This window comes from Chrysemys picta, chromosome 19, assembly GCF_011386835.1.
Source record: "Chrysemys picta bellii isolate R12L10 chromosome 19, ASM1138683v2, whole genome shotgun sequence".
NCBI classification, from domain to species: Eukaryota; Metazoa; Chordata; order Testudines; family Emydidae; genus Chrysemys; species Chrysemys picta.
In genome coordinates, this window is record NC_088809.1 from 16900658 (window position 1) to 16927466 (window position 26809).

General features: G+C 43.2%; 1 protein-coding gene across 1 annotated transcript; it reads left to right on the top strand.

Annotated features, from left to right (window-relative positions):
* Positions 1 to 234: 234 nt before the first annotated feature.
* Positions 235 to 17726, top strand: LOC135976608 (ubiquitin-conjugating enzyme E2 G1-like). Its single transcript, XM_065573316.1, has 4 exons — positions 235 to 359; positions 7180 to 7277; positions 8509 to 8687; positions 16616 to 17726. The coding sequence occupies exons 2-4, from the start codon at positions 7244 to 7246 to the stop codon at positions 16625 to 16627; spliced, it is 225 nt and encodes a 74-aa protein (XP_065429388.1). The 5' UTR covers positions 235 to 359; positions 7180 to 7243; the 3' UTR covers positions 16628 to 17726.
* Positions 17727 to 26809: the final 9083 nt, after the last annotated feature.

Here is a 26809-nt window from a genome sequence, read left to right on the forward strand (position 1 = left end):
GCAGGCAGATCAGGGATCATGACAGTAACGTCACTAGATACAGGACTGAGTCTAAGGACCTACTACATGTAAAAAATATTTGCAGATGATGCATTAAGGGACACCAGACCCCGACCAGTGATCTAAAAGTGACTCTTTTTATAACCAGTCCTCTTCCCAACCTCTGTAATATGATCTGCATACTTAACTAGTATAAAGTGCACAAAGGCTCACAAGTTTGTTTTCTTTTCTTTTTCTTTTCTTTTTTTTAAAACAGAGCTCAACAAAAATCCAGTGGAAGGTTTTTCAGCAGGTTTAATAGACGACAATGATCTTTACAGATGGGAAGTCCTCATTATTGGTCCTCCAGATACATTGTAGTAAGTACTAGCAATCTTAGTAAAACAGTGTGTACCCTAGCTTGTTTAAACTTCTGTGGTTAGAATCTCAGCAAATGTGTCATGATCACGTTAACCCTAGTTTAAGAGTAAGGTTTTAATAGCTTGGTGCTCTTTTCACAGCAGACATTGTAGTTGTTGGATTACTGGACATTTGCTGAGTCTTATATTGCAAATACCTCTAATAGCAAAACTATTTGCAAGTTCTGTGGAACATGGAAAATGATCCTTCTTTGTGCATTTATTTGACTTCTCTTTGGGGAGGGGAGGGAATAGAGGAGCTTCTGGGATCCTCTATTTGCTCGTAAAAACGGCCCTACTGGGTCAGACTAAAGGTCCATCTAGCCCAGTAGCCTGTCTTCCAACAGTGGCCAACACCAGGTGCCCCAGAGGTAATGTACAGAACAGGGAATCAAGTGATCCTTCCCTATCACCCATTCCCAACTTCTAGCAAAGAGAGGCTAGGGACACCATCCATGCCCAACCTGGCTAATAGCCATTGATGGACCTATCCTCCATGAATGTACCTAGTTCTCTTTTGAACCCAGTTAGTCTTGGCCTTCACAACATCCTCTGGCAAAGAGTTCCACAGGTTGACACTGCATTGTATGAAGAAATACTTCGTGTTTTTTTTTTTTTTTTTTTTTTTTTTTTTTTTTTAAACCTGCTGTCTTGGTTTCATTTGGTGACCCCCTAGATCTTGTGGTGTATGTAAATAAGGAAGTGTTTACTCTTTGTCCACATCAATCATGATTTTATAGATCTCTATCATATTTCTCCCATATTTCTGGTTAGTCACTTCTATTTTTTTCCAAGCTGAAAACTCCCAGTCTTATTGCTTCTCATATGGAAGCTGTTTCATAACCCTAATCATTTTTGTTGCCCCTTTTCTGAACCTTTTTCTAATTCCAATATCTTTTTTTGAGATGGGGGGCAACCCCGTCTGCACTCAGTATTCAGGATGTGGGCATATCATGGATTTATATAGAAGCAATGTGATATTTTCTGTCTTATTATCTATCCCTTTCTTAACGATTCCCAACATTGTTGACTTTTTTGACTGCCACTGCACGTTGAGTGGATGTTTTCAGAGCACTATCTGCATTGACTCCCAGATCTTTCTTGAGTGGTAACAGCTAATTTAGACCCTCATTTTATATTTATAGTTGGAATTGTTTTCCAGTGGGCATTCCTTTGCATTTATCAAGATTGAATTTAATCTGCCATTTTGTTGCCCAGTCACCCATGTGCACTTAACCCTTTGTTTCCCCTAGTGTCACTAGTCAACTGAAGCCTTTTGAGTGCTACAAACATTACTTGGCTCTAACCATAATAAGTATATCCTTCATAGAATGTCAAAGACCAGTGGCACAAAAGGTTGAGACAACTGGGAACTTGGTTAGCTGCAGCAGATAGCCACTGACTTCTTTTGTGCCTTGTCAAACCTTGTGTTCCATACTGTTTTTTACAGTGACTTTCCAAAGGGTGCCAAAGAAGACTTACTATGTTTGAGAGAGGCATTTTCCCCACGTGGCAACTCTCTACCTGGTTTAGCCTGCCAGTTGAACCAGTGTCATGGGGCATGGCAGCTACTGCGGCTGCCTACTGGCAGCTACTTGGGGTGTAAAAGAGGTAGTACCTCAAAGTCAGGACAGTCACACTTTGTTTCACTTTTTTCTTTCATCTTTGCTTTGCACCCAGCTCTGACATAAGAATGGTCATAATGGGTCAGTATCCTGTCTTCTGACAGTAACTGGTGTCGATGCATCGGGGAATGAACAGAACAAGGCAGTTATTGAGTGATCCATCCACTGAGCCACAACTGTAGTGTGGGTTGTATGCCTGACCATCTTGGCTAATAGCCATTGATAGATGTGTCCTCCATGTATTGATCTAATTCTTTGATGTTCACAACGTCCCCTGGCAAAGAGTTCTATAGGTTGCCTGCATGTTTAGGTAAGTACACACAATGGTTATTAGCCAAGATGGTCAGGGATACTCACAGACACATGCTCTGCATGTCCCTAAACATCTGACCTCTAGAATCTGAGATTGGATGATAGGAGATGGATTGCTCAATAAATTGCCCTGTTCTGTTGATTCCCTCTGAAGTATCTGGCAGTAGTCCCTTTCAGAAGATGATACTGGGCTAGATGGGCCATTGGTCTGACCCAGTGTGGCCATTATGTGAGTGAAGGCTGTGAAGTGAGGACAAGTTTAAAAAGAAACATTCAGAGTGCAACTATCCTGATTTTTTCAGAAGTGCTCCTTCTCCTTCTACACCCATATAATCAATCTCTGATAGTAGCTTCTCAAGCCATTTCCCCCATATCTAATGGGGTGAAACTGGCTGCATGCTGGCATCAGTCCTCTTGAGTCTCTTCACAGCCATTCTGAATTATGCAACTGACAACCTTCAAAAGGGCACTTACATAAGTAGGGCCCTACCAAATTCACAGCCATGGAAGAACGTGTGTCAGATCATGAAATTTGGCCTCCCGCCGTGAAATGTGGTCTTATGTGCTTTTACTCTATACTATACAGGTTTCATGAGGAGACCAGTGCTTCTCAATCTGGGGGTCCTGACGCAAAAGGAAGTTGCAGGGGGGGGGGTATAAAGTTATTTTACAGGGCTTGTGGTATTGCCACCCTTACTTCTGCACTTCCTACAGAGCTGGGCAGCCAGAGAGCAGTGGCTGTTGGCTGGGTTTCCAGCTCTGAAGGCAGCACCCCAGCAGCACAGAAGTGAGGGTGGCAATACCATACTAGGCCACCCTTATTTCTGTGTTGCTGCTTTCAGAGCTGGGTAGTTGGAGAGTGGCAGGAGTGCTGACTAAGGGCCCAGCTCTGCAGGCACAGAAGTAATGGTGGTAATATCCTATTATGCCATACTTATTTCTGCGCTGCTGCTGGCAGTGGCTCTGCCTTCGGAGCTGGGCTCCCAGCCAGCAGCTGCTGTTCTCCAGCCGTGAAGGCAGCAGTAGCACAGAAATAAGGGTAGCAGTACTGTAACATGCTACAATAACCCTGTGAACCCCCATCTCCTTTGTGGGTCAGGACCCCTACAATTACAACACTCTGAAATTTCAGATTTAAGTAGCTGGAACAATGAAATTTACAATTTTTAAAATCCCATGACCATAAAATTGACCAAAATGGATCACGAATTTGGTAGGGCCCTATACATAAAGCAAAGAACTGGTAGAAAACTTCAGTCTCCAAAAGCTTATGATAAAAGTCCTCAAGGAACTAGTATGTTGAAGCCCTTTTTGTGGATCATTGTGCTCTTCTTAATAGTGGAAGTGATCTACAGCTTATCCTGGACAGGCTCTCTGAGGCAGCTAAACAATTAGGATTCACCATCAACTTGGAAAAAAACGAAATCCTCTTCTAACAAGTCCCATCAACCACTGCACAAACATCACCCTCAATGGTATAAAGAATGTCAAACATGTCACATATTGTGATAGTACCATCCCAAGTGATGGTTCCCTGGTTCAGGAAATACCAAACAGAAAATGAAAGGCAGTCCAGGCTTTTTGAATCGTTCATCATAGGATACTCAATCAGCAGATTATCACTGTCATCCAAATGGATGTACAGTGTAGCATCCCTTTATACAGGCATGAGAAATGCTGTCTTCGCTCTCTTCTGAAGGTCTGCTGGCAAGACCAAGTATCAAATTTTTCATCCGGGCGGCAGGATGTGGAAAAATGGAATAAACCACATTGAGACAAATTATTATCAGAAGCTCAGTTTGGATGGACAGGTCACATCAGAAGTGGGGGTGCTGGACTTTCTGGGGCATATAAGATGAGTTGTAACTCAAAGTGCAGCAAGAGGTGGTCAGCGTAAGTGCCTCAGCCAGCCTTAAGCAGCATCTCAACTCATGGGGCATAAGTGGTGTGTGGTGTGTGTGGGTTTTTTTTTCCCTCTCCCTGTGAAAACAGAGCCAGGGATAGACCTGAATGGAGAGCAACTATTCAGGGTCTTAAACATTTTGAGTGACGGTCATGGGAAGAAGAGAATTTTTTTTGGGGGGGTGGGGGGGTGAAGGTGGGTAGGAAGAGCCAAGCATCATGCCATGTCTCCAGTGGGAGCATGCCAATAGGACATCTGTTTGCAACCTTGCTGCTTGCCAGTTGAATTACGCAGACACCAGATACCATGACATAATCTTCATAACGGCAGACAGACATATGTAAATCATAGTTCAGGTGGCACTTTGTAGCTATTGATTTGCTTATAACTACATCTGGGGGCTGTAACTTGTTAGGTTCTCACCTTTTTGTTTTCTTTCTCCTCCTTCTCCTGGGTGTCTGTGTGGAGAAGGGTAACCACCTTCTGCTAGGTATTCACTAGGCCAGGGGATTATCAAACTTTTTTGCTGGGGCCCCCTTTGAAAATATTTCAGGCAGTTGACACCCCTGCCCCTAATACTATGCCTCCCTTACTTCTGTGTTGCTGCTGGCAGTGGCTCTGCCTTTAGAGCTGGGCACCTGACCAGCAGCTGCTGCTCTGACTGCCCAGCTCTAAAGGCAGCACAGAAGTAAGGGTGGCAATTCTGCAATCCCTCCCTCATCTCCCCTGCCCCCCCCCATGGCCTTGTGATCCCCTTTTGAGTCAGGACCCACAGTTTGAGAAATGCTGCCTTATGCTCAGGCAAACAAAGTAGTATCCTGCTTTCTCTGAGAAGCTTCCTGCCCCCATCCCAGCCTGTTAGTGGAGCAGCCAGGACTAATCCCTTGCCTATAGTACAGATTTGCCTGCTGCAAGGGATTGCTAAGCATCTGCAGCAGGGAAAGGACAGCAGCTGCTTCAGTGAGGGAGGCATTGCCCCTACGTGACTGATTGAGGCAACTGTCTCTAAGTTTCAGGGCTCAGAATGCTGGGAGCTTACAATAAGATTCTGTCACTTTGCAACTTAGCACCCAGGTTGGATGCCACGGGTTTAATTTCACTGCTGCACTCGATTCAATTTCCTGTTCTCAGGAAATGGGCTATTCTGACTATCACTCAACTTTTCAGTTCCCTTATGAAGTCCGCACCGCTTGTTTAAGATCTAAGTGAGTCTGGATCAAACTAAAAGAACCCTGGGTGCTTGACTCATTCCTCTGCTATAACCATTAGACTATGCAACTTAATTACTTTGCTCATACAGAACCTATCTTTCTAGCTTGCTCCCATAAGCATCTGGATTCAGCAGCCAGTCCTGTCTTGTCAGTCCTGTTCACTATGCCCATGGGAAACACCTGTTATGAGTCACTACATTTGACAGGGCAATAAGTATAAACTGCAAAGTTGTAGTTTATAAAGGTACAGCAGCTTGCATATGGCAATAGCCTTTCTAATTGAATGGGTTAAAGGCTTATTGTTGGCTCAGTGCATGACTCAGAATACTGCATTCTTCTTTAGGGACTTGAGTTCTAGATTTGTTTTTAAAAAAAAAAAAATCTCCCAGCTGGGTGCATCAGTGTTGCAAAAAAATTACCAAGAGGGTATTGAGCTTTAAAAGGTTCTACAATTTACAGTACCCAGGCCCCTAATTCAATGTTTTCCTCCAGGGATTTGGGATTTCTTGATGGCACGCTAATATACAAATAGTGCAAAGGTGTTGAGTATTTAGCCATCTCTTCATGAACACCACTCTGCTGCTTCAATCTTTTTCCTCTTTATATTGAGGCAGTAACTTGCCTATCATGAGTGTCCAACATCTAATCAATGTCTCCTCTTCAAATTGTAGTGTCTTAATGTTCATTAGAAGTCCAAGCCTTTTTAAGCTCTAGCTGACAATGATGGCAACTGCAGAGGAGCTTGTCATAGTAGTCCACTCATAGCACTAGAGTCGCAACAACCTCCTCTCCCAACTTCCAATGCCAGGCCTTCTCTACTGAAACTGAACGTCTACTCCATGAAGTAGTAGGAATAAGGGCAGTGTGTGGTAAGAGGAAATAAGCTTTAACGTGACACCTTTGCTTGTTTCTAGCTATGTAGGGATTCACACTTACCAAGACCATATCTTCCTTGGCTTCAAACCTCCATACTTAGACTCAAATTTAACTGATCTGGTGGTTTAAGTACATTTGTACCTAATTCTGTTTAACTCCAACCCAGTTAAATTGGTCAAAATATAGATTCTCTGTTAATGCTAGAAAATAACTTGGTTGTGCTGGTAATGAGCCCTTGATATCAGAGTGCAGAAATCCTTCATTGGAAGCATCGGTCAAGAATGATGGTGCTAAGGGTCCCGAGAACACTGTTTAGACTATTGATTTGGCAAATTTCCCTGAGATTCCTTGACTTAGTAGGTACTTCTAAATCTGAGTATTGCACCAGTAAACCTAGCTATAGATCAGACCTGTCCACTGATGAGGTGACCCACATGTGGAACAGGTATCAGGGTTCTATGCTTGCTTTTTCTTCTGGGAGTTGAATTGGGGGTATTGATGGGATCCCCAGTCATGAGACGGCAGTGGGAGCCTGGAAGCTAACTTGTAAGCCGTGACTCTAAATGTTCACTTCCTCACTTAGCTAGCTGGGAGCTCTATGGAATTTTGAGTTAAAATGACACTTTGTCCTCTGGAAAAATAAAATACTCCTAAACATTGTAGTCTGAGTATTTGGAGGGGATGGCGAGTAGCTTGTAAAAAGCTATCCATCCATTGTGTATGCTAATGCTATTACTATGAATGCCAGTGTTACAAACTGTTTAAATCTAATATAGATTAAAGTGTCATCTGACTCAATTTCCTAGTTTTGGACTTGCAAAGATCTACTTACTGATAATTCTTTAATTCCCCAGTGAAGGTGGCGTCTTCAAGGCTCATCTCACTTTTCCAAAAGACTATCCTCTCAGGCCGCCGAAAATGAAGTTCATCACAGAAATCTGGCATCCAAATGGTAAGAATTTGCTACAGTTTTAGCTTTCTGTACTTCTTAGTCACATCTTCAGTTTTATTTACAAGATTAGCCAGAGTTGTGTCCTGTGTTGTAAGAAACCTGTAACAACACCCCCCCCCCCCATTTAGCTAACTGCCACTTGTTGTAATATACTATTTCTCCTCTCCATACTTGACACTTCACTGGTCTCAAGGTCTGTTCTCCAAGCATCTGCATCAGTCTTCCCAAGGTTTAGGCAGTATGTATTGATGGGCAGTGTCTGGCCCAGACAGATTGCCGGGGCCATCTCCTTAATGTAAGTCTCTGGTCTGGGGAAAAAAATGGATCCTAGGGTTAACTTTACATCACTGGCCTGGCAGATACAAGCTGGAAGGTGAGAAGAAGCGATTTCCATCCCTGGTGTCTTCTGAAGACACTGCTTCTATAGTAACACCATAATTGGGCTGAAGAACTTTACTGAGTTCTGTAAATCTGTAATACAGCTTAGCAGCAAACCAGCACAAAATGCCTCCATTGGAGGCGGGGAGAGAGGGAGGCCTAATAGTGACATCAAGTCAAATCCCAACTTCCACACGTATTGACTGACCTCCATAGGGAAGATGCTGCTTTATACCCACTCCTTAAGATACTGAACACCTGCCCTGCCAGGGGGTTGCTGGCTGTACATCTAAGACTCTGAACTCAGATTTATGCTTTCAGATGGGGGAAAAATAGCCACTAAACTGAAAATGGAGATATCAAAATGGTCCACAGGACCACTTAGTTTTCCATGTGTTATTTCATGGATCAGATCAGTGATGTGAATAGTCTACAGCTATACTATAACCTTTTTGATATGAAAAAGGTGAATATCTGATTTTGTAGAACTCTGAAAGGGCTACAATTAAACTGTCCAAGTACTCAGTGTGCCCATATTAAGGCAGATATTTGCTTTAAATAAACTAGACGAGGGCAGGTCTGCTGTCTCTTGCCAAATTTCTTTCTTTCTTTTTTTTTTTTTTTTTTTTTTTTTTTTTTGCAACTTGTTTGTAAGAAGTCCTCAAACAGTGATACAAACTTGACAGTGTCTTGAAAGAAAATGTCTTCCCTGAAACTTTCCACAGCTAACTGTTTTGAAGGTACTTAAATAGAAGACTTGTTTGGATGGAGAATAGCATCCCCATATAATATCTTGAAGCCAGCAATTTAATCACCACTGAAATGTACCTAATGTGACTGCTTGACTTTGTAGTTGACAAGAACGGTGATGTCTGCATTTCCATTCTTCATGAGCCTGGAGAAGACAAATATGGCTATGAAAAACCTGAGGAACGCTGGCTTCCCATCCACACAGTCGAAACTATAATGATTAGTGTCATTTCTATGCTGGCAGATCCCAATGGTGACTCTCCTGCTAATGTCGATGCAGCGGTAAGACTCCTAGTTTGTAAATACAGTGGTGCTATGTGTAGCAGAAAGCTTACTTCATTCTAAATGCAAAAACCTGAAGGGCATATTTTATGACTTGGTAAGCATGGTATTAGATGACTGATAAGCAAAGACTGTCCTCTTGCCCAGTAAAAATGTACATGTAATGAAGCTTAATAGCTAGCCTTAAAAGCTAGAGTGTCTGAAATTCAGCCCCAGAATTGCTTTGAGGATTACTTTTTCTTGATAAACAAGTATTGGTTGCTAACTACAGACAAATCCTCCTGCTTTATAGGCTGAACGAGGCAAACACTGAAGCAGACTTGTCAGATAGCAACTTGCCCAGGATACAGAAACAGGCAGGGTAGAGACTTTCTGCATTACATTTTGAGGCTTGGGTGCTCAAATGTAATAAGAAAACTTCAGCTATCTCCATAGCAATGAAGCTTCATGTAAGTGGCTATATGACTAATACAATTTGCCAACCAGTGTTGGCTGGTAGATGTGAGCTACAGGAGTTGTATTTTACAACTCCAGTGTCCTTCGGTCTACGCTGGAAACCCTTTCTGATGGTTAATATGCTACTTTGCATGTAGTGCAGAAAAGGTTTGTTCAGGAAGTCTTTTTTTTGTTGTTTTGGACAAGACTAACCACAGAAACTGATGCAGGGATCTTAGCAGGAAAAGTTAGTGATTAAAAATGTAACTGTTCTCTCTCTTACCCCAAAAAATCAGCCATGTCAGTGTCACGAGTATAGATTTAAACAGTGCATGCATAGGAGGTAATGCCTCCTTTTACAGACTTGAAATAGTGGAGGAATTGTGGGAAGGCATTGGAGTGTCAGCCCTCAGGTGACTTAGCATGTGTCCTCAATGCAAAGTGGCAGTATAAAAGCCTCACTTAGAATTCAGTCTGCAGACCCAGATGAACAAAATACCCCAGGTTGAAAGCACCACTAAGCTTAGGTGACAGGTTCTTGGGTGTTGCCCACCCCATGCCTCTTCCATCCACACATGCAGGGCTGGGTTAAATCTGCCGTGAAGACATCCATCATGTAAAGGGGTACACTTGCATATGAGGTTGGGGTAATACTGAATTTCACTTAGGAGAGCAGTGATTCCTAAGTGTGGGATGCATGAACACACCTCTACAATGAAAACCTATCTGAAGAACAATAGTCTCAATGCTATTTGCAGGGTGAGGAGGAGAATAATCCTCAGTGTTGAAAATAATTTAGGAGAGCCTGAAACACATTGAGATAGGAATGGCCCCACTCATTTTGGTGCATACTAACATGGATGTCAATGGCACTTGAAATGTTAACGTTTGAGCAATGATGCGGTTAACAAGCATGTAAGAAAAGAGGGAAGATCATAAAAATCTAAAGTAGCCTCTTATTGTTGGGGGAGGTGGAGGGGAAGAAAAGGGGAGAAAGGACTACCTAGGTGGATGCAGAAGATAGCTAAATTAAGATGCAAAGGTCTTGAATAATGCAGGAGGCTGTAGGGATGTGCATCTAGTGTCACTTTGCTGAAGTGGGAGCTCAGCTTTCCCAAGTCTGGGAAAGACAGTGGTACAGTATGGGGGTCAGTCTTGATTAGGAGACTTGTCCTTAAGTCAGTGGTGGAAACAATCTTTTCCTGATAACCAAAAACTGCTTTCTTTGATAGCTATTTTTGGTTCTCTTTCTGTACACCTCAAACCACTTATGCTGTGCATATTACTACTGGAGACTGGAGTATCAAGGAGACACAGATCTGGGGGGGAGGAATAGCTCAGTTGTTTGAGCATTGGCCTGCTTAAACCCAGGGTTGAGTTCAATCCTTGAGGGGGCCATTTAGGGATCTGGGGCAAAAAAAAAATGGTCCTGCTAGCAGGGTTGGATTAACAAATTTTGCCCCCCAACCCCCTCCCAAAGGGGAGTTGTGTGCTCAGGGGATGGCGACAGGGGTGAGCTGGAGCAGGGAGTGGTTCCCTTCCCCCCTCCTCCCCCCAAGAGTTACTCTCCGTGCCCACCAGCCCCAGCTCACCTCTGCTATCCTCTGAACACGCCACTACTCGCTTCTCCCTCCCAGCGCTTTCGTGTGGCAAGCCGGGGGGGGGGAAGCAGAGGTGAGTTGGGGCAGGCCGGGGAGCGCTTCCCAGCCCCCCGTTACTCCGCAGGCCCTAGCTCACCTCTGCTCCACCTCCTCCGAGCGTGCTGCAACTCGCTTCTCCCTCCCTCCCAGCACGGCAAGCCTGGGAGGGAGGTGGAAGGAGGGAAGCGTGGTGTGCCTGTGGGAGGGAGGTGGGCTGGGGATTTGGGAAAGGGGTGGAGTTGGGGAGGGGGCAAGAGCAAATTTGCCACCCCAGCTAATTTGCCAGCCTAGGCCTCATTGGCCTAGGCGATAATACGCTGCTGCCTGCTAGTGAAGGCAGGGGACTGGACTTGATGACCTTTCAAGGTCCCTTCCAGTTGTATGAGAGAGGTATATCGATATATTATTTTTATAAATCTGAATGCTGTGGAGGTGCAAACTAGGCTTTAAATGCCCAATAGTATATAGTATATTTTAGTTCTCTAATGATTTTTAACATTAATCTGTAGCTGACGTTTCTGGTTTCTACATACTGATTTTTACACACTAAACCTGGTGCTCTTTCCTCAAAATTTCCAGTAACTAGCTTTACTGCTTTATCAGGATGTATTTTTGGGAAAGGGCCACTCCTTTCACTAATCTATAAAGCACATACTAGACTAAATGTCCAAACTTTTGAATGCCATTTCAAAGGTAGTGAGAAAATTGCTAGCAAGAAGTTGGAAGGCTTCAGGTTTCATCCTGTGGTATGCTTCATATTAACTTCCACATGAGTAGTGTGGGTTTGTCAGGTCTCTTAAGTCTTTGAGCTGGGGTTGTAAACATGCTATGTGTCTCTAGAAAATAGCCTCCTGGATTCTAGTCCTTAAATATAGGCATTTTTGCATGGCCTAGTGTAATACCCTTAATTTCCATCCCCACAGAAACATGCAAAACTAGTGCATAGTCAGTCAGAAATACTCACTGATGTGAAACACACACTCCCTCTCCTCCCCCCCCCCCCCCAAGATAGTGGGGTTTTACTGTGCAGTCCAGGAAGCCAGCATTTCTCACTGGATCCTGTCTCATTTTCTTCCCTTTTACCCCTTGGCCACTGTGCCCGAGAGAATGGAGCTTAGAGAAAGCTTAAGCAGCTCACCTCCTTAGGTCTCTGCTACACTGGTATCTTCTATTTAGCTTCTGTTTTTGGTTTGCCCAGCTTACTGGTTACAATACTCAACATCTGGCTCCCTGATTTCCTGATAATTAGATGAGTGTATCTTCCTATTGTAGAATCTGGAGACCAGATGGCTGCAGGCAACCCTCCCTGCGGAGGGAGGGATAGCTCAGTGGTTTGAGCATCAGCCTGCTAAACCCAGGGTTGTGAGTTCAGTTCCTGAGGATGCTATTTAGGGATCTGGGGCAAAAATCTGTTTGAGCAGGGGGTTGGACTAGATGACCTCCTGAGGTCCCTTCCAACCCTGATATTCTCTGAAGAGATGGCTAATGGCTGGCAGGGTGGGAATGAAAAAGCAGTATCTGAAATCCATTTTGTTGCATTTGCTGTTCAATTTGCCATGGCATCAGGGGGAGATGAGAAGGAGTCCAAAGGGTCCTGCCTGCTATGTCTGAGGCAGTTGATGTCTTTCAGAGCTCTTGTTTCAGGTCCTCTGCTGACTTGGGAAGGCATCCCTGTTTCAGTTGATGCTCTACTCATGTTTGAGGTCTCTGTACCCATAAGGATTAGAAACCATTTTTTAAGCTAAGATTTTGGAGCACAACTCCTTAAAAAGATGGAATTCTGTGTCTAATTCTGCAGTTGAACACACAGGAGACCTCACAGCAGCTGCCTGCCTCCTTAGAAGTGGGCATTTACTGTCCTTTCTATTGCCTGTCTCTTCATTCTGGATCTTAATTTTTCTTCCTCTACCTCATATTTAACAGCTCTTAAGTTTTTTGTTTGGCTTTCTTACCCCAAAAGAGGGGAAAACAGGAAGCCCCTTCAAAGAGCCACTAGTTGATGGCTTGAGCAGCTGGAGTGCAGTAACAGTAGTGAGACTTGTAAATATCTTACACAGAAATACCTCAAACACTTGCTATTGGAAAGAATGGAGCGGTCTCCTGCACAGATGGCCTACATAGTGTCTGTACAGAGCAGCGATCAACACCGTACACATGCGGTATAAGCCAGTCTTGGAAATCTGGGACCCTTTTTAAGTGGCAGGATAATGGGCATAACTTAGAGTGATTAAAGGCTGACTTGATCATTCTGTAAGTACTTACGTGGAGAATAAAAATTTGAGAAGCCCTATATCAGTCTAACAAATGTGAAATGAGCTAATGGCTGGAAGTTGAGGCAAGACAAACTCGGACTATTTAAAAAAAAAAAAAGCAAATTTCAAACATTGAGGGTAACTATTAAGGGTTGTAGTGGATTCTCCATTATGAGCAATTAAATCAAGATTATATAAGGGTTTTTTTTGGGGGGGGGGGGGATCTATGCTCTAGTTGAAACAAGAATTAATTCAGGGAAATCCTATAGCCTGTGTTAAGCAGGAGATCAGATGAGATGATCATAATGGTCCTTCTGGCCTTATCTATGAATCTGCTGTTGCTTTGCAGATGCCCTGGAACTGACCAAACAACTCACTATAGTCTGAAATCTCGCTCTTGTTTGGAAGAAACTAGGTGGAGAGAAGGGTTTTGCAATTACAAGGGCTAAAAACTTCTACTGATGAAAGCTTAGACTGTAGAAATGGCCTAGGCCTCCACGGTTTTAGGGACAGGCTTTCCAGGAGTGTAGGATGATCTTTTTATCTCCCAGCCTCAAATGCTATGACTGCTTCCAGGAACAGGTTCGCTAGCTTTAAACACATTTTAAGAAAATCTCTTGGACTCAGAGCACCTAGGTACTGGAAACTTAAATATGGAACTTCTTGCTAGAATAAGTTTATCACAGCACTAACATCAAAGTTGTCCAACTACTTTACAGAAAGAATGGAGAGAAGACAGAAATGGAGAATTCAAAAGGAAAGTTGCCCGCTGTGTAAGAAAAAGCCAAGAGACTGCTTTTGAGTGACACTTATTCAGCAGCTAGTAGCTTCACTTTTTTTCAGGGTAAGTAATGTCTTCAAAGAAAGTCACCTTCACCTGCATTAGTAGGAGGCATGAAGGACAAACTAACAGTATGACACAATCTGTATTCAGGCATAAATACCTTCCCCTCGTCTTTCAAACAAACTTGGCGCTTTCTCCCACTTTCACTGACAATATGTCCTCAGCCTCATGTCTGTAGACCAGCACTGCCAAAGACTACAAGGCTATGGAGACACTGAATGTAACACTTTTTTCATTCATGCATTACTGTCCACTAAATTCTTTGCCTGGGTTGGTAAACTTGTTGTTTTATTGGCATGTCTTCAATACACCGGCCAAAGCCTGAGATTAGATTTGGTTTGGCAGTATTTTATACCAGTTCACTAATCTCATTAGTGGCTACAAATACACTTGTAACATATTTAGCATCAAAAGTGGACATTCACTATAGATTCCTGCCCAAGCAGACTTCCCAACAAACTTTAAAATTCAGATGTCTGTTGCCAGCCCAAAACTGCCAATGTTGATGTACATATGGTGTCAATCTGTGTACAGATGCTGATAGCAAGGCCACGTGCAGGCTTAGTCTTTTTTAGGGTCTTCGGATCAGTCAAGTGGTTGGGAAGACATCTCAGCCTTTTTTAAACTGTCTTTCTCTTGAGTTAAAAATCTTGTAGCATTTCTAAGATTTCCCCCCCCCCCCAATCAGTCTTGACATATGGCACCAAGAAAGTGTCTTGCATTGCCCTATAGTAGTAATACTACAAGATGCTTAATGTTAGTAGCTCCTCAGGGAAAATAAATCTACCTGACAACTCTTGGTAGTCTGCAGTAATTCTGCTTGGGAGCTGAATTAGAACATGCTTGAATTTCTCTTCAAGCAAGCTTTAACTCAGGGCTTAATACCACTTGTCAAATATTTATTACCACCAGGCTCTAGACTGAAAAAATGTCATCTTTTTCCCAGACAACTTTTGGTTTTGACTTAAGAGTTCTTCAGTGTAACTTGAAACAAAGAACTGTAATGCTTTTAGAGATGTTTCACAACGACTTTTACTCCTACAGTAACTTCTCCGCAGAAGAGAGGCTAGACTACTAAGCACTCTACTTCTGTAACTCTTTTTATGCCCTGAGATCACAAGCTTCAGGATGGAGACCATTGCCCTTAAGCAACCTACTTCTGAAAGCAAGGGGGATGTTAAGCTGGAAGCTTCCATTTAAAATGTAAACTGTGGCAGGCTGCCAGACCTAATGCTGTAAAAGGACAAACTGTGTTGGAATGATACAACCTATATAACCATCTTGCTAATCCACATTACTAATTGTCAAAGTACTATACTCTTACTACTTTGTAACTGGTCTCCAGGTCAGTAAGGTGACTAAAACTTTTCTGTTGAGTGTTCTTGTCTCTTCACTGTTGTCGAATTTTATCTTCACCTGAAAAGGGTTTTAACCCTTTTAACTTGAATTGCAGAATGCCCTTCTGCATTCAGATAGGTCAGTTGACTTCCAGAGTGAGATGTCACTTATTTAGAAGTCTTGTGTTAAATGGCTGATTTGGTGCAAATATTCCCTCCAATCTTAAAGCCACATCTTATCCACCACAACAAACCTGTATTCCTTGCATTCAGTACCCTGAATGTAGTTGCATGGAAAAATTGGGCTGCTGAATGACCTCACTATGGGAAGAGATTGTCTTAACAAACTGACCTCTCAAGGAACCTTTCACAACTTAGTACAATTAGCACAAGTTCCATTTTCGGTTTCTTGACCTACTGCTTTTAACATTAGCAAAGCTTTTCTAAAGATTTCATGTACTTTAGCTATACAGTTACTCAAGTCAGTCCCACTTGATACTGGTTCTGTCCATAGCAAACTTTCAGACAGGATTGACTTTAAATTCAAAGAGTGCTTATGAGCAAGTGGACTGTTCTTTCTAGTAAAATTTAAAGAAGATAGATGGGGAAACACATGAATAACTTAGACTTGCAGTTTCCTTTGATATTTCTCGCTCAGGAGAAGGTGACCAGAGCTAGAGCATGGGAATTCTGTTTCTAGTATAACTGGAGTGGGTATACCAAATAAGGCACTATGTGCTGTTTCCAAGGTACCATAGTAGCCCCAATTCACTTGTTCAATATGGCAACATGCTTTTAAAGTGCAATAGTGCAACTTAATACTTGGCATGAATGATGTCCAAGAGTAGAAGGAAGTAATGCTGACTACGTAGTCAGCTGGCCATCTTGCTGATGGAAGGCAAGTCCTTTACCACTGAGTTATAGAAGTGTGACAACGAAGAACCTGGCTCCAATGACAGACTTAAAATAAGCACACTCACTTTTATAACAGCGATGCTTTATGCTGCAGCTCCTGTTCTATTCTGTAAAATACTACTAGACTAGACTTCAGTCATTCAATAGCTAAAATGTTGGCTTGCTATACAAAATACTCAACTATAGCCTAGTCCTGGATGCATATGAGAAACCTACATATATAATGCACTCAAATGTTTAAGACATTTTTACTAAAATCTAACTTTGACAGAGGTTTTGGGCCCAGATTTACCACCAGTGTTAAAGCATTGCACTGGTTAGACTCCTCTCCTTGAGAGATGACTGTATAATTAATGCTAAACACCAAGCAAAAGACGCACATTCAAGTGAACTGGTTTTGAGCACAAAAGCCATAAATGACTTCCTGTTGGGCTACAAATACTATTTCCCATCTTATTCTGCGTTTCATCAATGTGGTAATATGGCTTTATCTTCTGTATTGTAGGTCTCCAATTGAGAAACATGGCACTGTTTTTTCCTGCACTCTACCCACCTATTGCTGGACTTCTGTTGTACATGTTGGCAAACACTGGCTGGAACTGGGCTGCAATAAAACATGCCAGTTATCAATGCTGACAAGAGCCTAACAAGTGCCAACATAAAAAGATGATTACGCATTTTGAAATCTAATGAACTGCTTTAACCTTCAGGAAGAATTGTAAAGATGTGTACATAGCACAACATGATCCGGATAATATATATACTGTTCATGTACATCCACAATTACACATTGTACCAAATAATGCTGTCTTGTAGTTAGGATAAGAATCGTGTACATTCTAAAAGATTTTAGCAAATTTTCTTTCCCTGTTCATTGTTTTTTCTTATCAGTTTTTTAAAAAAAAAAAAACCTCTTGAAGCATGTCAAACTAAAACCAATTAGGATTAAAGATTTTTTCCATTTTATTTCTTTGAACAATTGAGGCATAATTAAATATTTTCACTTATTAAAGTTTAGTATCTATTTGGAAAAAACACTCCCTTCTTACCCCTGCATCTCCTCAAAGGTTCAGATTTTTCCTAAACAAACACTGAAAGGATCTATAAGCAACTATCTGATTCTAATGACCTTTGACAATGCAAAGGTCATTTTCTTTCCCCCCCTCTTTTTGACTCAGTTGCACACAGTTCTTGGATTGGGTGTAGCAATAAAACTTGGCTGTGGAGCACCCTTGAGCCTGCTATTTTTTTTTTTTTCAAAGGGCTGAGAGCTTTGGTTTGGAAGTGATCAGTTGACTAAGCTCAAGATAGGATAAGCTGCTTTCTCTGGTTTTTGCCTCTTGCCTTTGTTTTTAAGTTTTGGATTTAAAAGGTATGCACATCTGTAAGCTTTCAAATTAGTAAATTCTGGGTCTGGTATTGGAAATACCATTTCCCTTCTTATCCCTATTCTCTCTTCTGTGGTCCTTCATATTTTTTGCCTTCTATTCTTCTACTGCAGATTTTCCTCACCTAATGTACAAAGAGAATTGCGATGTATATTTTCATGTAATTTGATTTTGGAATTCTGTCACCTTCTGTAGTGAGTTCTTCCAAAATATAATTTTTTCCAATAATTCTGTGTCAAGATGGCTTTTTTAGTATCTGAGAAGTGTAGATAGAGGCCTCAAATAGGTCATGGCCTGAGTAGGTGCTTTACTTCCATGTTAATGAGGTGTGGTGTATGGGTTTTTTTTTCTTTCCCTTTTTTTTTTTTTTTTAAGACCATCTGTCTGTTGGGTGCTGTCTTATATTAAACTAAACGTTTATAGTAAAACCCAAAAGCCATTGGAGGAGGGCCCAGTGGGCGTGGCATCTGCCCTGAAGATTTAATACTATCACTAAGAATATCAAAGCAGCAGAAAATGGGTTCTGCTTCAAGGTTCAGACCACTCAGTACTAAGTCTCTCCTTATTGGAGGATGCACTATGAAATTATTGAAACTAACATTAGAGATTCAGTAAAGGAGGAAATGTAACAAGACACTGTAACATTAAAGCCAGTTCCTCTAATACCTTACTTAAAGACAGTATCTCTAGTTCTACAACTAACGTAATGGAAGGTGGGTGGTGGGAGCCATGCACAGGAGGCTCTATACTGTGAAGTATATGCTGCAAGAAATAGAATCTCTTCCCTAGATACAGTTGGCTGAGGTCTGGTGCCAAGGTGACGTTAGTTCTGAGCCTTTTAGTTGGAAATTCTTCCCCTTCTGGTCTAGTAAAGTCCAAATCAATCTCTAGAACCCTGTGTCCTAGAAGTCATCCTGCAATAAATCCTTGAATAATCATTAGACTGAACAGTTGGCTGGACTTAATTCTAGGTTGCAGCTTCACAAAAGTGAGCACCAAAAAAGGCATATGGCATGCTTGGGGGGGGGGGGGGGGGGGGGAGGGGGAAGAGTTGCTGCACTAATTAGTGGTGCTACAGCAGCCACACAGTAAAAAGCCAATTAGCAAAAACTAATTAAAACGTAAAATGGAAGGTTCTTTCTATGGCTTTAGATAAACATAGAAGTACTTACTGTACTATCTGTTTCCATATTTGGTCATTAAAAATACTTCAGCAAACCATGAATTCAACTGTTTTTAATTAAGTGGCCTCTTCTGGTAGGAAGACAGATGTATCTGGTGCTTCAGAGCTGTTAGTGTCCAGACACAATAGCTGATTTTTAGACACATGCAAATGAGAACTAAAATTGCTTGGCTCCTGCTGAGGGGGATGAGGCTTCATGCCAGCCAGCTGGCTACCGTTTGCTCCCTTTCACTTACAGAAGAAGGCTCAGGATTGTACTGCATCCCAGCAGCATGGTGCCATCTATTCCATAATTAAAGCATTAAGAAAAATCCACTGTTTCTAGGACAACTATTGTGACCTAAAAGAGAGGGGTCTCCAGAAAGCCAGCTGCACCCAGAATTAGCCAGATAGCTGCTGTTATAGCAGGTTGAGCTCTGTGTTCCTACAAGGTTGATGCCCATTTTAAAAACAAATGGGTAGGTATAATCATAACTACACTGACGGTTATTTGTGAATCAGTTTAAGCTTAGGTTTTAAAAGTTAGCTTATGTTCCACATTCATAGCTGCTTGCTTTTGAAAGGGGAGAGCTAGGACAACCTTGCCTGGGTAGCTGGCATGTTGAACTACTGTGATGTCCAGCACCATCAGAAAGAGAAACACAAGACAATGAGTTCTTTTGTGGATTATAGTGCATAAGTGCCAGAAACATGAGCAGGGGCAAAGTAGAATGTTTGTGTACATCTATTTTCTGCCCAGAATAGCAACTTATCTTTAAATGACTTATATATAAAAAAGTCTACCCTCACCCCTGTTGGAGCTGAGAGGGTTATCCACACTTGGTAAAATATGAGTTAAATGCTTAAGTAGGCTATCATACTACCAAAATTAAAAGGAGAAATTAAATGTCCCTTGCAATTTAGAGGCTGCACTATATGGCAATAGCTTTTAGTTTTGTTGGCCTAGCGCAAGGTTGCACAGAAATCTGGATAACTGCTAAGTTTCTGGGAGGTTGGCCTTGTGGGGGGTGTAATGTTAATTACTAGAGACGGCACTGCCCTTACCTCAGTAAATATTTCAAATATGAAATTTCTAGTAGTTGGCTTATCCAGATTCTTGTATGGCTCTCTCCAAGGTAGCATCTGAGCACTTACCTAGGGCTACCTAAATCTAGCAAATACCAAGACTGGTACTATGAGCTTGTTGGGAATCCTGGTAATGTGCTTGTTACGTTCTGGGGCATCCAGGATTTTTAAACTAGTGATCCACCGTAGTTTTTATTCTTAAATCCCCTAAATGCTGAAAGAGAACTATTACTGCTGTGACATCTGCTGTGTAGATGAGAGGAGCTACAGCAGATGTGCATCTCAATGGTGTCTCCGGGTCAAGCTATTGGTAAGGTGGGTCCCAATGTATGTATATTTTGAGTAAAAAAATCAATATTTGCTTATACTTGAGTTTGCCTTGATAGGTGAATGGAAATGGTCAGTTTATCATGGTCAATAGCAGTAAAAACTCTTACTCCCTCAGCTGTCTTCTACCTACACTCACAGGGAGAAGTGTAGTAGGGGCTATAGACACTGCTGCCAGATATAGTGGGTATTATTGATGTAGATGCCAGTGGGTGGTCTTGTGACCCTGTGCCCTACAGTAATTAGTGTCATTGTCACAGAATAACACCATGCCATCAGTGAGCACAAGGTGAATTACTAAAGTAATCTGTGGCTCACTGTGAGATCTGGCAACCAGTACAAATTTTACATGGATCACCACTATATTGGGCATTTGTTATTTAGCTACACCTTCCTCTGTGTTTTGGAGTGGGAAAGACTCCTAGTTATTTATAGTGCTTCTGTTTCCTTCCTAATGAGATGTCAAGACATGACTGGAAAATACAAAATGCATGAGCATGGGGGACATTTTAATAGGTATTTTAACGGTTTCAATTTCCTCAAAATATGGTAACCACACATCAGTGTCTTTTGCACTTTCCACCAGGGCTGCCCCTTAGTCATCAGAGGATCTTGGCATAAACATTTCTGAGGCTACTGCACTGTTGTCCTACAAATCTATCCTTTGCTGCAATGCCTAGAAAATGCTCACCATTGGCTAGGCAATTGGTAAATAGTGGTTGGAGAATATTAACAGGGAGGCAGTTAGGATTAGCATACTGTGTTGTATCTACCTCTGGTCTACACTGGAAACTTACAATAGAATAACTATGTCTCGGGGTGTGAAAGAACTACACCCCGAGAGATATAATTATGCTGACTTTACTTCCAGCATAAAACAACACTAGTTTGACAGAAGAATTCTTCTGTTAACCTAGCTACCTCCTCTTGGGCAGGTGAATTACCTATGCTGACAGGAGAACCCCTCCTGTCAGCATAAGGAGCATCTGCACTGAAGCCCTACAGTGGCACAGCTATTTCACTGCAGCTGTGCCTTTGTAGTCATTTAAGTGTAGATGTACCCTTAGAATGTAAGTTTCCCTGGACAAGGGACTGTCTCTTTGTTGTATGTGTAAAGTGCTTGGCACAATAGGGCTGAGGCACATAAGTGCTATTGCAATACAAATAGGGCAGTGTCTCATGTCGTGTGAGAGTGTATCTCCAGAGAGGGTTGCACTGGTGATGTCACTCCAAAAAGGGAAGGATCTTGGGGCTTCAGGAATGAGGAAATCTAAAATAAAAATTTCTCCAATCTCACTGCAGTGTGCCCGGTGAAAGCGAAGAGACAGGATTGGGATTGTTGACTGCACTCCTGCCTCCAGTCACCTATAATCATGCACAACCAAAGTGACCTATTTAGTGATGATTATTAATAACTAATCAGACCAAAAATGGCCACATCGTGATCATTTTTCACAGCTACATCAACAAATCAGTTAGTGAGATGTATAAAGTATGCTGTGTGCATTATAAATTATGTAAATAGCAAAGCTGTGTAACCTGCACCCCTTTGGCATTCAATTGGGGTGGAAAACAAGTGTAACTTACAAACCAGAGAACCAAAGGAGATATAGCAAGGAAAGCAACTGATGGATGGATGTAAGATAAAGAACATGAGAGAAGTCACTTGGATATTACCATACAGCCCTTCTCTGTCATTCTCTCAGGATACTTGTATGTCCTTTGTCATAAGCACCTCACACTTACAAATGGATTTTATCATCACCTCATTCATGTGATGTAGAGAAATACTATTCCTATTTTTACATATGGGAAACTGAAGTACAGGGTAACTTAAGAGACTTGCCCCAAATCACACACAGGAAGTCTGTGGCTGAGCAGGGAATTGAACCCAGTCCTCTGGAGTCTCATTTCAATGCCTATCTACTAGTCTAGACCTCCGCCCTTAAATAGATAATACAGAGTGAGAGGGGAAACAAAGGCAGAGAGGTGAAATGACTTGCCAAAGATAAGCCAGTGGATCAGTAGCTGAGCCATGACACCCAATATCCAGGACAGGGGCCTATCCACTAGATCAGGCTTCTCTCTCCAAGTGGACTGCCCTGCCAGTGGAGATCAGGAAAGGTGCTCTTGCTACCAGTCACTAGAAGTTAGGATCTGGAGATTAGAGCCCATGTCCTGAGGGAAGGGTCCTCACTTCTAGAATTAGCCCCCTTCTTTGGTCTAACATAGCCTGAGACTGCTGACCTCCAGGGCAGCATATACAGCCGTGGAAAGTATAAAGTACTTGGAAAATATACACATCTTGTCCTAAACTAAACTGTGATGTGTACCCTTCCTGTGCACTATTAAATAGTTGTCATGTTACAGCCCAGAGGTGGATGGATTTCATTGTCTGGAAAAATTCCTTTATAAGACTGTTGTATCAGTTTGTCAAATTTCTAAAGGGCTTTCAAATCCTTGTGGATGAAATGCTCTCTGCATAGATTAAATTATTACATGCCTGGATTTTTATCAACATCTTTGGGTGACATGTATAAGCTCAGGCTATGTCTTCATTAGAAACATTGCAGAAAAATTCTTGTCAGTTTAGCACTGTCTACACTGGGGGTTAGGTCAGCTTAATTACACTGCTAAGGGGTATGGATTTTTCACACCCCTGGTGTAGCTGGGTCAACCTAACTTTTGAGCGTAGACCTGGGCTCAGTGAGCATCCTTCCATATTATCACCAGAAGGCCTCAGTATTAAAAACACAATCTGCTCTTGGGCAGGTGGGTTTAGCTCATTCTCTCAATAGAATGTTGTGTAGCATTGCCAGAGTTGTCATATCCCACCCCAGTAGTTATCTGTAGTGATATCTGTATATATAGTAAGGAAGTAAAGGCACAGGGAGGGTGGGGGTCGGGAGATATGATTTCTATGCCCAACCTTGCCACACAGTCCTCCTGCATGACCTTGGGCAGGTCACTTACCCTTTCTGTGCCTCCATTTCCCTATCTCTAAAACAAAGACAATATTAATAGGCTGTTGTGAATATTAATGAATTATTTGCAAAGTGCTTTCAGATTAGTAGATAGAAGGTGCCATAGATGCACAACATATTACATTATCATTCTGGAGGCTGCAAAGACCTGTAGGATCCTTTGGAAATAAAAAGGGCAGGTAGCAAGCTACAGACTTGCATTGCTAATCTGCTCAAAAACATGCTCATATTACTGTTACCTCATCCTCCCTATCTTCCACTCTAAGACATTTGTTTATTTCATCCATCTGTTGTGTCTTGTCATTTACCAGGACTATAAGATCCCTGAGACAGGAGCTGCATCTTTACTAAATGTTTGTACAGCACCTGAAAAAATGACAGTGCTGGAATACAAATGCATATTGTTGCCCCTTTTCAATCAGGGCGACTAGTTAAAGTTCAGGGCCTGGGGGCACATTCCACTAGGAAGTAACTGATGGAATCTGGTATTTTCTTTGATGCTGTCTTTTACAAGAAATGTACAAGTCTTGTGTCTCCAAATGTAGCAGGAACCAAGAACATGAGGAGCATTTTCTAAGGCCTTGTCTTCACCGGCAAGGTTCTGCGCAGTAAAGCAGATTTCTGCACTGTAACTCCTGAGGTGTACACACTGCCAAGCCACTTAGTATGCAGAAACTGTGCAGTTGTAGTGCTCTAAAAAAAACCACCCCGACGAGAGGCGTAGAGCTTTCTGCGCCGGGTCTACAGTGCTATGGGGCCAGTGTAGACACCATGGTGACTACAGGGCTGTGATTGGCCCCAGAAGGTGTCCCACAATGCATGTTCTCACCTCTCTGGTCATCAGTTTGAACTCTACTGCCCTGCCATCAGGTGACCAACCATCATCCTCACCCCGTACATTCCTTTGCAAATTTGAAAGTCCCCTTCCTGTTTGCTCGGTGATGCATGCAGTGGTCTCAGCGCATCTTTCCAGGTGGCCATGCCTGCTCCACGCACCAGGCGATCCCCCGCTTGGAGCAATGCCAAGCTCCTGGAACTCATCAGCATTTGGGGAGAGGAGGCTGTGCAGTCCCAGCTGCGCTCCAGCCATAGGAATTATGATACCTACGGGCAGATTTCACAATGCGTGATAGAAAGGGGCCACGACTGGGACACATTGCAATGCAAGGTAAAAGTGTAGGAGCTGCGGAACGCCTACCATAAGGCACAGGATGCAAGCTGCCGCTCCACTGCTGCGCCCACAAGCTGCTGGTTCTACAAAGAGCTGGACGCGATACTCAGTGGCGACCCCACCTCCACTGTGAAGGCCCCTGTGGATATTTAGTTGGCTTGTGTGCCAGTCAAGAGTGGACTGAGCCAGGAGGAGGAAATCTTGGACAAAGAGGGGGAGGAGGACCCAGAAGCAGAGGATGACTCAGAGGACAGAGATGCATGCAGCCAGGAGCTCTTTCCTACCCCGGAGGAGCCTAGCCAGTCACAGCAGTTGGATCTTGGCAAAGCGCAAACAGGAGAGGAGGCCCCTGGTAAGTGGATCTGATTTTGGGAATTGCTGAAGCAAGTTGTTGTATGCAGGAGGGTTGCAGAAAGCAGGCTTGTCTCCCACCGCAGGCCTAGTCTGAGCGGCAGAACAGGCTGTTGATAGACTCCCTCACTTCACGGGAATCTCCCTCATAGATCTCCAGGAAACTCTCGTGGAGATACTGGGCAATCTGCTGCTGCAGGTTCTTCAGCAGAGCTGCTTTGTTTCTTGCCCCATTAACGGTAACTTTCCCGTGCCACTGTGTGCCATCACGGGGGGGCCTAGGGCGGAAGTTTCAGTCTGGGAGAAGACCCTCCCTTGACTCCCTGCTGACCCTCAGCAGCGAGGTATCTTCCATAATGATCACATCCTGTGGAAAGTGTGGGGACAGGAATGGTTATCAGGCCCCCGCTACAGTGCTGGCTCTTCCCAAGAGCCACATGCCCCATGTACAGCAGGGTCCGGGAAGAGTGATTCACTCTGCCCCTGCAGCTATTCACCATTTTGGGGGTTTTGTGGCTCATGTGTGCTTGCCAGGGGTCAGCCAGTTAGTGACAGGTGTGTGAGTACTGGCTGTGTTTTAAAGCACTGAATCAGTGTTGTCTGTGTTGCAAACAATACTGCTTCTGTAAAATGTTGCATTTAAACTTCACAGAGATGACCTTGCGAGCCCAGCCTCCCTCTTTGTTATCGGCGGCAGAACGGCTGCGCAGAATTAGAAAGCGCCCAAGAAGGACTAAGGAGGACTTTCTCCCTGATGTTATGCACTCCACCGCCGAGAAACAGGAATTGAAGGAGTGGCGGGACAGCAAGAAGAGGGACCGAAAGGAGAACGCGGGACACCAGAAAGAAGTCATGGAGCAGCTCTTAAACGTTATGGAGCACCAAGCGATACTAGCTCTTCAAACCGAGCAGCTCCACGCCCGCCCTCCCCTGCAGCCACTGTTGAAAAACTCTTTCCCATGTGCCTCCCACTCCACCTCCACTCCCACCCCCACTGTTATCAACCTCCTGGCTCCACTCTCTACCTGCAGCATTCAACTCCTCCCTCCTCACAGTTCAGCAGTGTGGACTCCCACTACCCACAGAACTCAACACCCATCCCTCTGCAGTTTGGCCCTGCTGAAGTACAGCACCCGCTGCATTGTACTCCAAAGGAGAAGGTTGGGTATGATCTCTGGATATACACAAATCTGTAGCCGTCCCAGGACCCCTCTCAAGACCTTCCCATCCCCATCCCTGCTGATGAATTTTTTCGTTTGACTCTTTCCTCCAGTTGTTGTCTTTTAATAAAAGAATTGTGTTGGTTTGAAAGCAATCTTTAGTCTATGAAATGAAAGCAAAAAGAGCACTGCAAGCAACATACAATTATGTTAAGCCCCCTTCTTGCATCATGTGCACCAATCACCTCCAAACATTAGGAGGGGAGGGATAGCTCAGTGGTTTGAGCATTGGCCTCCTAAACCCAGGGTTATGAGTTCAATCCTTGAGGGGGCCATTTAGGGGTCTGGAGCAAAAATCAGTACTTGGTCCTGCTAGTGAAGACAGGGGGCTGGACTCGATGACCTTTCAAGGTCCCTTCCAGTTCTAGGAGATGGGATATCTCCGTTAATTATTATTACAAGTACTGCAATCCTGAGCATAGAAACAAATATTAGTGGCTTTCAGCTTAAAATTGCTGCCTCAAGGCATCCCTGATCCTTATGGCCCCATGCTATGCCCCTCTAATAGCCCTGGTCTCTGGCTGTTCAAACTCAGCTTCCAGGCGCTGAGCCTGTGTGCTCCATTTCTGAGTGAAGCTTTCACCCTTCCCTTCACAAATATTAAGTAGCGTACAGCACGCGCCTATAAGCATAGGAATATTGTCATCGGCCATGTCCAGCTTCCCATACAGGCATCGCCAGCGGGCTTTTAAATGGCCAAATGCACACTCCAAAGTCATTCTGCACTTGCTCAGCCTGTTGTTGAACCGCTCCTTGCTGCTGTCAAGTTGCCCCATGTATGGCTTTGTAAGCCATGGCATTAAGGGGTAGGCAGGGTCTCCCAGGATCACAATGGGCATTTCGACTTCCCTTACAGTGATCTTCTGGTCCGGGAAGAAAGTCCCTGCTTGCAGCTTCTTGAATAGGCCAGTGTTCAGAAAGATGTGTGCGTCATGCACCTTTCTGGACCAGCCTCCGTTAACGTCTGTGAAATGTCCACGGTGATCCACAACCGCCTGGAAAACCATTGA

What these genes read in the sequence shown, in the direction of transcription:
- LOC135976608 (XM_065573316.1), top strand. Translation starts at nt 7,244, where the DNA reads ATGAAGTTCATCACAGAAATCTGGCATCCAAATG. An exon ending in AGAAATCTGGCATCCAAATG is followed by an intron (nt 7,278 to 8,508) that starts GTAAGAATTTGC and finishes TTGACTTTGTAG; the next exon opens with TTGACAAGAACGGTGATGTC.